This window comes from Petromyzon marinus, chromosome 4 (assembly GCF_048934315.1).
Source record: "Petromyzon marinus isolate PM22_M1 ecotype Great Lakes invasive population chromosome 4, UKy_Petmar_22M1.pri1.0, whole genome shotgun sequence".
Taxonomy (NCBI): domain Eukaryota; kingdom Metazoa; phylum Chordata; class Hyperoartia; order Petromyzontiformes; family Petromyzontidae; genus Petromyzon; species Petromyzon marinus.
In genome coordinates, this window is record NC_133670.1 from 9,042,665 (window position 1) to 9,058,891 (window position 16,227).

Consider the following 16,227-nt stretch of genomic DNA (forward strand, 5'->3'; position numbering starts at 1 on the left):
AGCGTATATGAACAACAGGCTTTGTCTAAAGTATTTAACTTCATCACCTGCGCACAGGGTTTCAGACTCTTAAACTCTGCTGATAAATTTATATTCTTAATTTATTTTCGTAAATGAATAAATAAATGTCCTTCTAAAAGCTCCTAAATGAGTCACCAGGAGATGACTCAGCCCATCATCCCTTCTAGGGCAATACATTAAGTACCATACAGTATTATGGGGAAGTCAACAGTGTATTACCGAAGGATAGACTATGCCCCACCATAGAAATGTAGAATTTCCACCACAGGTTCAGGACTATGAACAGGAGATGAGCACTGTATCAGTGTTCATTCGAGCAGAACATCACTTTGATCTTTTTAACTTCAATAGTTAGTGGGGAAAAGCCTCAATAATCATGTAGAGTACCAACTCAATATGTAGGTCATGAAGATCAGTAATGTGCTTTATTGAATATATTAATACTGTATTCAACATAAGCCATTATCTATCTACTACTGGATGAAGGTTTTACAATGCTGGTCATAGGGGTTGTCTGACCATACTTCACCATGTTGGGAAGGGTGGGGTATGAACGAAGCGCACATAACCTGTTCGATATCAAACAACTGATGTTTTCTTTGCTGGCAATCTAACTCATCTCTTTGGGTATATAGCACAGTGCAGTTACAATCTTAAATTTGCAATACTGTACATTACATTTTACTGTATCTATCTTTGAGGGCATGATAGTGACACAAAGCATAGTGAGAAACACTAGCACTTCTGGTGAATAGTTTCTGCTATAGGTAGATGAAATAAGTTAATCAATCAGACTCTGGGGTAAGTTGTGTCTCATTCGAAAGCATGCCTTTTCCAGGGTGCCCTATCCTGCTGTCCACACGTGGTACGGAAAGATAAGAGAAACCTTGAAATACTTTGAACTAAACAAAAATGTACAAAAATAAAAAAATAAAACTTTTAAATCTAAATATCTAAAGTAAGAATAAGGGCAAGAGGATTGACCGGCTAAAAAATAAATACACTGAAATTTATTATTTTTGGAGAACCATCTGGGTCAAAGCCACAGTGTACAATGTAAAACGTAAGTAGCGAAACATTTCCAGCAACATTACGTATTCATTGTTTGTATTCCGCTTAAAAGGTTACAGAAGCACTTCCTATATGTGAACACACTTTCAAGTGTCATATTGGCATTCCTAAACGAAAACAGTTACCAGCATTCATCACCGAGTGAATACCCAGATGAACTTCCGGCTCAAAGGAGGCCAACGATGGCAGAGGGTTTTTTGTTGTCGTTGCATTTACTTGAATCATGTTGTATTTTAATTTATGGGCAGCGTATTAGCTAGGGCACATGACATTTCGCTCACTGACATTCTATTGCTAAATTATATGAATATAATAACATTGAGAGGTGTTAAAATATACTGTTGCGGACACATTTACATTAAAATGCGTTTTGCATTACTCCAGGGTGACAATAACCCGTTGATTTGTGTGCTGATCAAAAATACCACAGAAACATTAATGTCAGGAGTATTTTTTAAGTAATAATTAATGTACTTGTTTTTTGTGCGATTATATGAACAACGTCATTGAATCACATCAAGTTAATATTTTACATTTAAATGAAATATAATTTGAAAAGGGTCATAGAGAGGTTGGGGGAGATATAGAAACAATTTATGCATTTAAAAAAAAACATTCAGATGAATTAAATGTGTCATGACATCAACAGATCGTATAATAATGTGGCTATTAAAACATCAGAAATAGTTTTACAAGCTTCCCTGATAACTAAAAGTACAGTGTAGCCAAAGCAGCAGTCTTAATGTCCCTCAAATTAGTTTTTCTTGGGGTTTAATTTCAAACAAGTGCCTCATCAAACGTTCTTATAAAGAGCATTACTTTCCACATAAAAAAAAAAACTTAGGAAAATGGAAACAATAAATAGATTATTACTCAACATATAGTTGCTAACATTTATTTATATGGTTGCAATGTAATGTTTTTACTCAAGGGAAAGAGAAAATAAGTTAATTTCGATATGGGAACCGGAAGTTGTCTCAGCGAAACTTACTGTTTTGTTAGAGCTATTACAATTATACTGCAGTGCCTAAATCCATTAATCAACTCCTTATTGATTTTGGCCATGGAAAAAAAAACATCTGTCAACTGTTTGGATGTCATGGAGATCCTGTGGCCCACCCTGCCTGGAAATTTTGATCATATCTTGTTGGGAATGTCATTATCGGAAAAGTCTCAGGACTTTGCCAGTTCTTTGCCAAAGCCAAGTATAGCATTTGCATTTTTTGCGTACGTGATATGCGGGCCATTGTGAGCATGTCAGTTCAACTACCTGACCTAATAATTCTGTGTTTGGGAAGCGTTACGGTGAGCGTGCCTGCCACTGAGCGAATGTGTATGGTTTGTATCCTGCAGATGCTTGCTAAGCTCCGTGGGAAATTACCAAAGTAAACCATTTGCACGGAATCAGATACTCTGTGTTAACATTGTGTGTCAGTCTCTTAAGAAAAACTGACCGTTTAAAAATAAAATATAAAAAAGAGGAACATTGAGATGTTCAAGTGATTAACTTACAACTGGAAGTTATTTAAGTCTTGATCAGGGATTTACTCGATACTCCTTAAATGGCAAGCAATACGAGTACAGTACCACTTTGTGAAAAATCAACATTGGTTATATTATTCATGGATAGATTGGCCACTCCCATGGTAATGTATCATTTACTATGCTGGCATATGAACCTTATGGCGGACCCCGGGGTCCCATAAGCCCCCGGCTCTCGCATAAACATTATATTATAATGTAAACATTATATTATAATGTAAACAAAAACTTTGCTCTTTTTGACCAATGGGTTTGAAGGATGGGGACAAGTGTTGTCTTGTTAAACGATGCCTTTAAAACTGAAAACTACTTACCTGCAGTACCCCTATTTAAATACACTATCGAAAAAATATTTACACCCCTCTATCAATCATCGTGTTTCTCAGCGTGGATTTGTGAACACACTTTGTAAACAGTACGTAAAATAGTACGCGTTTTCAATGCGCTGTTCATGTTGTAACAAACGTTTATAACAATGTTACTCTACAGATTAGTGGGTCGCCGCTCTTCTTATCCGTATTAATACGAGCGGTATGTGGGGACTATGGATTAACCGCAAAAAAAAAAACCTATCTGCACAGATGAATACGGACAAGAGAAGTATTATAAAACAGGAGGAATTCACGGTGCAACGCATCTCATCTGTTAAATATTTGCAGGTAATAGGATTGTCATCGATTGATCCTGGCTGCAGACATTCGAAGGTCACAAATAATAATGAAGATAAGGGAGCAGTTTCACTGTATTATGCATACCCTTATGACAAATAAAGGACTTCAGTCGTGTAGGCGGTTTGAGCAGCTTTGGATAAGACTTGTTATGATCCTGTCCATACCCGAGCATGGAGTGCATTCGCTTGCTCAGCTCTTCTGCGCGTTCGTCCTCGCTGCTGTGCTTGGACGCCGACACGACAACAGAACGATCCGCGCCAGGTGGGTTATGGCGTTTATGTGTGCGGTGGGACGGAGTCGCCAAAAAATACATTGACTCATTACGATTTTAACTTCCGTTTATTCGGGACCCTGGAGTCCCGCCATAAGGTTCATATGGCCACCTGTTAAATGAGTGCCATTCCACCCTTATTTTAGGATGAGGATACTTGGACTGTGTCACTTTTTTTTTACTGACAACATGACCGTTCATCATCAACAATTCAGCGTTCAAGTTAGGTCTCCATTACAAAGAGATCGTGTATTTTGGTGACCTATCAATATTTACAGACTGGGCACTGAATTTTGCGGCATTTATATTTGGAAAAGGTTAGTTGTTTAAAATTAGGCAGCCGTGCAGGATAGCTTGTAAACTTTTCTCCCGGCCACTTGCAGGCTTTGTGTTGCTTTAGATTACCCGTCCTAAACTTGGTCTCATGCAATTTTGTCAACGCGCACAACCCACTTGTCTTAAACACGGGTTTTGAATGCAGTTCTGTTCGCAGTGTTGTTGTTCACGTGATAGAATCTCACCATATGCACTGTGATGGCTGCCTGCTCTGGCGCCAATCACTGTTCAATGTCTGGTGCTGTTGTCAAACAACTTGCCCCCTTTTCAATCATTACCTAAAACCGCAAAATATTTTTTTTAGCTGGAGACGTTTCAAGAGCTACATGTGCTCGTGATTTAAAACTTCACATGTCACAAGGACAAAATATATCAGTACATATATATACAGTATAAGATATCTCCCTGCAGTACGAACTACAAAGGCAAAGTCATTGTCTTTAGTGTTCGCACATTACATCATTAGCCTCAGGTTCAATATGAACAAAGCTGTTGTGTCCTTCTCAATGTCATCTTGAGGTTTTTTTTTTCCGTGCCATTAGTACAAAACGAAGTAGGTTTCAATCAGGCCATTGATGTTCACACAATGACCTGAACATTTTTCTTTTTCAAAACGTCCTACTGAATTAAAGGCTTTTGAACTATGAACATGCCATTATAACTTTGGAAAATAATTGCATTCTTGGGAATTTGTACACATTGCAAGCACAGACAAAATGTATTAAAATCCATCACTTATTATTATTATTTGTGGTAGAGCAGCGGCACAGCGGTTTACGCACTGTATGCTGAACCCACGGACCTAGGTTTGATTCCCGGCTAGAACTCACATGTGGTGAGAGATATATAATACAGTCCTGGGCCACGTCCATCCTTCAATAACGCGTGGTGAAGTATGCACAAACCACATGACTGACAGGCCAAATGAGCTGCAAAATACATCATCCGACAGGTATATTAAAAAAGAAGTATTGGCATTACCTGTTGGCAAGGTAATTTCCATAAGATGCAATAACTAATTTTCTATACTGAATCATTTGCAATAAATGTCACTGTACGTGAAGATACAATAGCCTTAGTTTGGCTGCATTGTGCTGATATGACAAAGTACGAGCTAAAGCGATGAGGCATATATTTGATGTTAGACCATTGCTCCCTCCATGGGGCTACTGCCAGACTATATTGGTCCTGGGAGTATTGCTTAATTGGCTCAAACCAGTGTCTGTTCATCACAATTATGGATTGGCCCTGGTTTCTATGGTACCTGCTAGTCTGACTCTTGGAAGAGTATTCATTCATCCACATCCACAAAAGAAAACAAGACATCCTCCATCAGACGGAATATACCAAGCCTCTGCCCTACAATGATGGTTGCGTACTGCAATATATTTACGCCTCACCTAATATGTGCAGTGCATTTTCCCACTTTGTATGCAGTGTTGCACATAGGTCACATTTTCCCTGCCACCCAGCTCTGTTAATGATAATACAGTAATACATAAATGTACAGCTCTTTTAACAATTCACCGGGCAATGAAGACCTTCTCATACTACACTGCTAATGGGGGTTGTTTAACCATACTTCACCACACTGGTCATTGTAGGTTGGTGAAGGGCAGGTGATCAGGATTGATTCTGATATCACAAGCCATTGATGCTAGTCATGGCTGGGAATCGAACTTAGGTAGTTGGCTTTATCGCAAAATGCCATTATTTTTATTGTTTGTTATTGTATTTAAACACGAGCCCGGTACAGAGTACAAACCGTGACAGGGGGAGGGGGGAACACAGAATCTCCACGGAGAAAATTACCAAATTCTATACTCCTGGGTTTAGACACGTGCGTTTGTAGTATTTGGCTGCATTACATTTGCACGCACTACGCCACTTCGTTGAGCAATCATTTGTGGCCAGGTAGCTTTGACAAAGAGCTATATAGCTCATGGGCGGGCCTTACCTGGTAAAATAAAAATATATATATTGTTTAATAGTTAAGAAGGAGGGAAGAAATTGAGCTCACTGCCCCACCTAGGTGGGGACCGTGAGTGGGAGCGTGCATTTTTATATGGAGAGAGGAAGATAATGGAGAAATAACTTAAGAGAGGGGATAAAAGGGATGGGAAGAAGAAGAGGGTAGTGGGGTGTGGGGAGCAGTAATGCCATTATTTTTTACATCACAGACTGTTAATGGGAATATTTAATTGAAAATCAAAGGCAAGCCTCAGCGTGATTGTGGCCATGTAACCCAAAACATGGACCGTATAGTAAACGACTGTAGGCTGCGCAACATCAACACAGGAATAGCAAACCCACAAAAACTCTCTCCTGAAGCTAGCAGGCCTCGACATTGGCACTCAGCCCCTGAACACATTGCATGCGGCGAGAATAGTAGTGACTGTTTACTCATAAGATTTTAAAAAAATCAACACACTCAGAAATGTGTAGCATTCCTTAATGATATGAATAGTGACTTAAAGCTTTCGTGACTGCAGAAATTCATATTGTTTGGGTCTTTCGGTAAAGTCACATAGAAAGGTTGAAAGAAAATAACAAAAAACTACGACGTTTCGATCACAACAGAAGCTATCGTCATCAGGAGGAGAAAATAGGAAAGCTGCTGAGGCAGACTGTTTTAAAGGTTTAAAATGGGTGTAGCCCAAGGGTCATAAATGAAGTGGGCAGGGCTGGTGATGTTAATGTGAAAAATTAGCATGTTAATGTAAGATCGGAGGGCGACATCCACGGTGAAGGACGCGGAGGTAGCTATGTTAATGTGAGAGATTAGCATGTTAATGTAAGATCGGAGGGCGAACTCCATGACGAGGGCGCGGAGGTGGATAAGTTAATGTGAGAGATTAGCATGTTAATGTAAGATCGCAGAGCCTCTGCCGCGTAGGCACGCGAGGTGGCTGTGTTAGTGTGAGAAATTTAACCTGTTAATGTAAAATCAGAGAGCCAAAAATAGCAACTAACATCGGAAGGTAGGGTGGAAACATCACAGCCAGTGATGACTTTACCTGGTTAATAACATCCTTCCAATGATTGCTCAGTTTGTACCCATCTTCGTGGCTGAAATTGTTTCTGTATTTATATATCTGGATGGCTTCATGAACAAATCTTTGGTAGCCGGTGGGTTTGCAAAGTACCATCGTCTTGGAGAAATCTATTTCATGTGTGCCCACAGCATTAAAACAATGATCAGCCACAGCAGAAGTATTAGTCCTACCGTGTTAAGGATCTGCCTTGTGTTCACGAACACGGTCTGAGACATGTCGCTTGGTTTCTCCAATGTAACTACTGCCGCAGGCACAACTTAGTTTGTAGACACCGGGGTATTGCATGTCAGGGATCACATCCTTCACAGATGGGATCAGATCACGAATTTTATGTACTGTGTTGAATCGAACCTGGATCTTGTGTTTGCTCATGATTTTGGAAATATTTTTGGTGACCCCAGCTATGTATGGCAAGGTGGTGGTTTTAATTGGGTCGTCAGGGGGTTCTCTACCAACGGTTGGGGTGACAGCTTTACGGATTGTGCAATCCGAATATCCATTCATCTTGAGGGCTTGGTGTACGTGCTCCAGTTCACTGGCTAGGTGGTGATGGTCGGAAATGCAATGAGACCTGTGGTGTAGAGTTTTGATGAGGGAATTCGTCTGGGCTGGATGAAGTCATCCATGTGGGTGGCTTTCCTATAGACAGATTATCCCAATGAGCCATCTGGTCTCTTTTCGATTAAAACATGCAAGAATGGTAACTTGCCATCCTTTTATACCTCCATGGTGAAATTGATGGGTGAGTGTATGGAATTGATGTGGTTGAAGACTTGGTTCAGAGCTGGCAGGCCATGTGGCCAGATGACGAACGTGTCATCTGCGTACCTCTTCCACAAGAAAGGATGTAGGATGGATGCCTGGATGGCATCTGTCTCAAAATTTGCTATGAAAACATTGGCTACCACTGAAGATAAGGGAGAACCCATTGTGGTACCTTCAACTTGTTTGTAGAATGTACAATTCCAGATGAAGTAAGTGTTGGTGAGACAGTATCTCACCAGGGCCAGTACATCAGCATTCAACCCTTGTTGGACCAAATCTTGTATGATTGCAATGGTGTCAGGCACAGGAACTTTGGTAAACAATAAACTACATCGACACTGATAAACAAATCACCTGGAGAGAGTGAGATGTCTTTAAATAGACATACCAAGTGAGCTGAATTAATTACAGCTGAGGTGGTCTTGCCAGTGAATGGAAGCAAGGTCTCAGACAGAAATAGGGCCAGTTTGTAGTTGGGTGAGTCAGTGGTGGAGACGATAGGACAGAGTGGTGTACCTTCTTTATGGATTTTTGGTAGGCCACAAAATCTGGGTGGTCTAGCAGCAGAGGGTTTTAGAGAGAGCCGCTTGGTTGGTTCGATTAAAGATGTCGAATCAGTGATGTGGGCACACATGAAATTGATTTCTCCAAGACGAAGGTACTATGCAAACCCACTGGCTATCAACAAAGATTTGTTCAAGAAGCCATCCAGATATATAAACACAGTCACAATTTCAACCGAGAAGATGGGTACAAACTGAGAAATCATTGGAAAGATATTATCAACCAGGTAAAGTCATAACTGGCTGTGATGCTTCCATCCTACCTGCCGATGTTAGTAATCTCCGACTCTCTGAGTTACATTACCTTGTTAAATGGCTTTACATTAACATGCTAAATGTCTCACTAACATAGCCACTGCTTCCCTTTTCCTGGATGTGGCAGTGGTCCTCGTTGTTTAATAGGCTGAATGTGTCTCATTAACACAGCCGCTGCTGCGGGAGCCATCTCACATTGACATGCTAATCTCTAATCTCTAGCAACACAATGGCTTCTTCAGCACCGTAGTCGTGGGGTTACATTAACAGATTGACATGCTAATCTCTAGCAATACAATGGCCGAGGTATATTACTTGCAAATTCCATCTCTAGCCCCACCCACTTACCCTTGGGTTGTACCCATCTAAAACCTCTATAACCTCTTGCTGCAGTAGTTCTCTCGCTATATTTATCCTGCCTCAGCAGTTTGCCTGCTGTATTTTATCACCTGAAGACAATTGCTTGTGTTGCGATCGAAACGTTGTGATTTTTATTTATTTTTCTATCTACGTGACTTTACCGAAAGACCCAAAGACTATGAATTCCTGCAGCCACGAAAGCTTTAAGTCAGTGCTAATTTCTCATATTATCATCACTATAGCCCCGCCCACTTCATTTATAACCCTTGGGCTACACCCATTCTGAACCTTTAAAACAGCCTGCCTCAGCAGCTTTCCTCTTTTCTCCTCCTGATGACGATTGCTTCTGTTGTGATCGAAACGTCGTAGTTTTTTGTTTTTTTCTTTCAACCTATCTACGTAACTTTATCGAAAGACCCAAAGAATATATCAATAGTGACTCTATAGTACATATGCATAGTCACCAAAATCACATTCATATGTACATTAAGCTATACACTGACAAGGGTGTTGAACTCATGATTGTTCACATGCGCTGCCAAAGCTATTTTAAGCACATCTGCAGTGACTTATTTGCACCTGATAGATGACAGCTTATGCAGGAGACTTTTGACACATGCACTCTTATATGAACTGATGGCGCAATCTCTCTTGCCTAAATCTTATAACCCTTACAGTAGATATGGCACACGCCGGACTAATATTTCATCGCGGCAATTCTACCAATGTCAACCGTTTGTTGAAATGTTTTTGTTTATTTGAAATGCTGCTTGGTTTGTGTCTGTTTTCACCTCTCTTCTTCCTCAATCCATCACCCTTTCCCACAGCATTCAATTGATGTCTGTACCATTTATTCTCTTCCATTGCTAAGTCTACCAGGCAGCGTGGCTTAGACCTGTAGTCCAGCTTTATTAGCAGGTGGTAGAATTGAAAGTAAGATGCTGACTCATTTTGTAGTTGCCGTACAATAATATTGAGTGATATTCCCTTGTATGCAGTTTTCTCCGGTATGAATTTCTCTGGGTAATCAGGCTTTCTACCACACTCAATAATAGCTGTGAATAAATTGGCCCACATTCCCAATGCTGGAACCTCTTGAGCTTTTAGTGTTGAGACTCAGTCACGTTTTCCTGGGTAAGAAAATTCAGGAATGTATTTCTCAAATCAGCATTGAAGTGACACACCTCTCCTATTCAGAGCCCTGAATCAGTGGTGGAAATTCTGCATTCCTATAGCATGGGCGAGTCTACGGCTGTTGCCTTTCCCATGAAGCAGTACTAATTGTGTTGACCCTGGAAGAATGATGGGTTGAGTCAACGCCAGCCAGAATTTGAACTTACAATCTTCTGAAAAAAGTACATGCTGAGCCCTACAGTACTATCTACTTGGAATGCATAGCATCAATGACTCAGATGTTACAATTCGCTGAAAATGTACAGTTCATCACGCATAGCTGATCTGTCTAGAATAATTGATTGAATTGACATAACCTTAATAGATTTTGCACGCACGCCGTCTTAAGAAACTGCTCGTTTAAACAACAGAGACAGGAGCACTGCCATTTCATGGTGGGCAGAAAGGTGCTCTAATTGATGGACGTGTCTGTGACTGTCAGAGTAATGGGCTGGTAATTGGAATTGGTAAGCTGGCAGACGGGCGTCCGAGGCATAGCCTCTGTTTTAGGTGACACAGACGCTGCCGCCTGAGCAGGTCCCAAAGTTACATTTGCAATTCCTGCAGGAGGTAAAGTGGAAAATCAGGGCACCTTGCACGATGTTCCCTACTCGTCAAATCATTTGCAATTTAAAACACTAACATATCATATATATAGATATTATATATATATACATGGAGCAAGCATGCACAGTAACGTTTGCTAGGTGGCTTGGAGGTCAGAGCAGTGACCCGGGAATGTTGAGGTTCTGGATTCAATTAAATCGGATTCTCAAGTGCAGCAATTGGATATTCTTACCTCGGTCACCAATGACAGCAGAAAAAAAAAACATCTTAGTGAATTTAGATTTTGTACTTACTTTTACTGAATTCCAACTCTGAAATTTAAAACATTTCATTGGAATCTAAGCAACAACCTCTTTGCAGAGTGTACGGGAAAGTGTCGATCCTTTCTGCGTAAAGGATACAAATTCCACTTGGAGGATGTTTTAGAAGCCCTGTGAAAATCTTCCTCTGCAGCTATTCTCTGACATATGGCCCACACTGCTCTCTAAAGTTTCTGAATGGATTTGGAATCTAATGGTCAAACAACTGGCGAAAAAAAATACCCCAAACAATTAACATTTGTAAAAAGCGTGACATACCCTGTGCCATATGTTTTTGGCATAATCACTTATAGATTCATCATCGCGTGATGGTATCTATCATACTGCACGAATTATGCAGGAAGATATGGTTTTGATATTAGGATAACATTGAATTCATATAATTTTCATTTTCCATATATTTTGAGTGTCTACTTGGTTATAGTCAACGTGATGGGAAAGTTAACTTGTGTGCATGTGTGTATATCTATAACAATAGCAAGCCATTCACCACAAAGTGGCTGTGAAATTACGACAATGCTTGTGCCAGGCTAGGTGCACTTAGGTCACGGGACAACCAAGTGTTATGGGTGAACTGCCTGAGACGCACCACCTGTGCCTTCCACTGTGCCAACATACAAAGACCGAAGCTTGTAGGGGCAAGTGCTGTTCGCGAGCACCTATGAAGGCTAGCATGGCACGCAAGGCGGTGGGTAGCCAGCACCACGCCGAACAACCTTCGTCTCCTTAGTGGCGATGTTTCACCGCACACCGCAGCAGCTACGCATTTGAGACTGAGTGGACCTCGGTGAGGCCCAGGACCGGTTCAGATAACTGACACTGATGTTGGCTGTGAGTGCGAATCAAACTCAGGTCTTCAGGTGCGTAGTGCAGCGTGTTAACCGCGACACTACCGCTCCCCACAAATAAAGACAAAGATCCCCCGTATAGCCAGTAAGAGACTGTTCGGGCAAGTTCTGTTAGAGAGTAGCACCTATGAAGGCCGCCGCAGCATACGTAGGGGTGGGTGGCCAACACCTCGCCCAGCCGCCTTTGTATCCCTCGTGGCGACGTTTACACATCACAGAAAGTACTCATTTGAGGCTGAGTCGACCTAGGGGAGGCCCAGAACTAGTTAAGATCATCGTCACTGGTGTTGGCGGTGAGCGGGAATCGAACCCGAGTCGCCAGGTTCGTAGCGCAGCGCTAACCGCTACACTACCGCTCCCCACAAACACCCACGCACACTCACACACACACAGCTAGACACACACACAAAATACAGATGCCTAATTTTGGTCACATACCCCGTATGCTCAAACACATACTTACACCGTACACGTATATATAATTATTGAGTGATGCCTGCTTGCTAGCTCTGTAAGCTCATTTCATCACCACTAGACACATAGCATGCAGTGTAAGCTGCGTCTCTGTTTATAGCCAGTGACTGTGAGCATGCTTTATTGAAGAGGGGTGATCTCCAGTAAATTCCATATAGGTTGAGCTGATAAATGGGTCACGCTCCTGCCCATTGATAATAAATCGACATTTCATGAATGTGTAAACTGGATTTGCTTTGTCCTTGAAATAAGATTATGGTTGGGAGTACATCAGAACATATCGGAACAAAGGTGTATTACATAATATGTTATAAATATAAGACAGCTGCTTTATAATACAATTGTCGTACATTCAGGATGTTAACAGTATCTAAATGGAACCACATATCAAGATAAAACAGTGGTACGTGTATCATGGAGAACTGGGGGGGGGGGGGGGGGCTTATGTATTTGATTGATGTTATACAAAGAAGGAAAGAGTTGTATGGAGATGAGAGGAGGAAGCTCTTAAGCCTGGACTTTAACACAGCCAGGGGGTCAACAGCGGCGCAGATGTCTGGTGGGTGGGAAATCTAAACTTCAGCAGAGGGGAAAGCGTGGTCTTCCACTGAGCGAAGGTTGACCGTGGCCCTTGGCAGAAGGCCTTGGTTGCTTCAGCAGAGAGTGCACAAAAAATGTGTCAAATGAAAGTGGGAGAAATAGGCAGGGGGCAAGTCAATGAAGGCTTTTGATAGATGCCGAGAGCGATGTTAAAGTTGATGAGAAATTGGATTAGGAGCTCGCGGAGGGATCCGAGGATTGGGGTTATGCTGTCACAATTACCGGTACAGGTGAGAAGTCTTTGACAAGTGTTGACATTAAAATGCTGAAAAAGTCCTTATCCCAAACCTGGCAGCAACATTTTGGGGATGCCTTAGAGGAGAGTTTTATTAACCTTAGCATTTGACACTAATTATTTGACATTTCTAAAAAAAATAACTTAATGATCCCTTGCCTCCTGATTGACCTTGTCTGCACATTAGCACAGATTTTTTTTCTTACATTTCTCCAACGTGTGTAATGCATCGTATTTATGTTTGCAAGGATGGTTCGTGCTATGCACTGCAATAGGAATTGATTTTACATAAGGCCAGGGAATATGCCAGAATCTGTTATTATAGTCATTCGTTGGATTCCAATACATAACAATACATAACAATACATCAACATCTTTACCCGTCAATGCATGATGCAAGGGAGGATGTGGAATAAAACATATTTAATATGTATATAAAAAAATACATACATCAACATAGAATGTATAGTGTACTACTGTACATAATAATTGATATGTATTGTACGATATATTGTATACACTATTAAGAAACATTAATTCAGGGTATACAGGAGTGCCCCTCTTATGCGAGACCCTATTACCTGCGACTCTTCTTATCCGTATGAGGTGTGTGGTCTGCAAAAAACACCAATAGTATTAGTCATTAACATTTTCAACTTGGAATGTGCACAGGATTTGTTCACTCTCTTATAAAGAGAATCACTCAAAGGCACGAGGAACCGCAGACAAGCAGGAAGTCGCCGACATTTACCAACTCTGCGGTTCTCTATATATGAAGGCGTTAACCGTGAACTAACGAGTGTTTACACGTGGGAGGTAACCGGAGCACCCAGTGAAAACCCACTACCTCATACAGGCAGAACAAGTGGAGTCCACAGTTTTTGCTGTACTGTATTCTCCTGACAATCCAGGGTATGGCGCCTTGACGCCCACGGGAAGGGAGTTTGGCAACATTTGTGTGAGCCACCAACCCTTGTCATGGGGCAAGGTGGGTTGATTCTGCTCGGACTGAGGAGCCTCTAATGTTGGAGGAGGAAGCCACCCCCAGTGAGTGACTGGCTGATGCCATTTTCTGATTTTGTGCAAATAGCGATCTAGAGCCTGAGACCAAGTAAAAATGCTGGGCAGAGATGATGACCTAAGAAAACTGCTGAGGGAGGGTGGTGATTTCGTGTAGGCTGAGCTACATGACAGCATTATGACTCATTGGATCACAGGATGGTTCTGCACGATTTGAAGTATTCCCTCGTGGTGCCCTATTAGAAGAGGGACTGCAATAATTAGAAAGGCCGAGGCATCTCACTCCTCAGTGTGCTGGGAAAGATCATGGCAAGGATTATTCAACATTGCCTTGCCAGGCACGCTGAGGAGAAGATCACGGAGCCCCAATAGAGTTTTAGGCTGGGATGAATAAACACAAATGCCGTATTCTCTGTCCATCTACTAAAGTAGAGGTGCAGGGATTTTTTACAGGATCTACATCTCTGCTTTAATTACCTATTAAAGGCCTATAATGCCATCAAAAGGCCAGGACTTTGGGTTATTGTTCATGTATTTGGAGTCCCTGACCCTTTGCTTATGATCATTTAAGACCTTTATGATGGTGGACAAGTCGGGATAAAGCTGCATAGTTGGGAGTCAGAGCCATTTCCTGTTTACTTCGGGGTGTGATAGGAGTGCCCATTGGCATGCACACTGTTTAACATCTTGTTTTTACCACGTAGTTTTGAAAATCTTTCCATGGCTGTACCAGATGCATTTCAATGAGGTACAAATACAATAGGGGGCTGATCGATGCCCAAGTACCCTGAAGGGATGGCTTCCTCCTGGTCAACCATGTTACGTATGCCGATGATGTGGTAATTGCCACTTCTTTCCTCCACAAACCCCGTCAACCTAATCTTGTTTTATTCCCCATTGTTCCCCTCGTCATCCCACACCATGGCTCTTCTCTCAGCCCGAGAATCTTTTATTTCACCTCCTTCCTCAAATAATATGTATGTATGTTCTGTATGTTAAACTTCTTTAGCCGGCCGTGTTAATTGGAGGTGTGAGATCGAACGCACACCCAGTCAGAACATAGCAATCAAATAACACTTTTTTGTGTGCTTGATATTAAAGACGGGTAGTCAAATATACACGCATATGCATAACGCTGATTATACAAGTACTCATTACAATACTCCAAATTCACATTTTGGCTTACAGATAATCACGATTGATTAAACACTAATTTTCTTTCCGTTGAATGCGAGGGCTTTCATTGATTAGGATTCACATTGGGCTCCCAATGAAATCCGTGAGCGGAGAACGAACGTGAGGGCTGGGCTGCACAGTCTGTCCTTTGAGGCCTGACCCCGCTGGAGGTTTCGGAGTAGAAAGGTATGAGCAGTCACATATTTTACAGTGTAATTAGGGTTGCGGGCCAAGTCATGTATCGGCATGTTAAAAAATAACAACAGATTACTGAACAAATTGATTATTTTGATTGTTGATTAATCTATTTATACAATGATAATAGCTCTATCGAGTAGTATGAGAAAAGCTCTAATTATGCATGGCTTTACCTCTGGGACAAGGGATGTGTGTCTTGAGACTTGGAGAGAAAGAGCAGGTGCATATTTTCAGGTCAAGCGGCGCTAACGGTGGCATCCAGAATCTCTCCCATCCATGTGCTATTGAGTCTGACCTAAACATAACATTAAACTGTGAGCCATACAATCAAAGACGATAGTGTTTAACTCTTTCTTAAGCCTATTTAAACCAAGTTTCAACTAACAGACACATACTCAAACCCAAAAGCAAGGATTTTAATTTCACATTTTTTTATATGATGATCTTATTCGTGTTTTTTTTATTACTGCTTGTGTGAGGAGTCAAATTTGGGGAAACGGTTTGAGCTGCTCTATGATTTATTAAACTGACTAGGTAAATTTGATATCAGGGGTAGGAGAGAAACAACGTATTCATAAATAATTAACGTCACAAACTTTTACAGTTCAAATAACGTTGATTGGAACTGCACTCCTGTTGACGAAGAGGATTTCACCAAAACCCAGAGATGCCCCTTGCCTGTGGGCATAGTCAGAGAGAACCATT

At 41.4% G+C, this 16,227-nt stretch overlaps 1 protein-coding gene across 2 annotated transcripts in view; it reads left to right on the forward strand.

Annotated features, from left to right (window-relative positions):
• The first annotated feature begins 3,218 nt into the window (after positions 1–3,218).
• LOC116938767 (phytanoyl-CoA dioxygenase, peroxisomal-like) overlaps positions 3,219–16,227 on the forward strand; it is a 51,010-nt gene continuing 38,001 nt past the window's right edge. Inside the window, exon 1 of one of the 2 annotated variants that reach the window (XM_076055962.1) lies at positions 3,219–3,566. In XM_076055962.1, coding sequence (XP_075912077.1) covers positions 3,352–3,566 — 215 coding nt within the window. In that variant the 5' untranslated portion in view covers positions 3,219–3,351. The remainder of the gene's footprint in view (positions 3,567–16,227) is intronic. The other variant, XM_076055965.1, reaches the window with a different exon arrangement.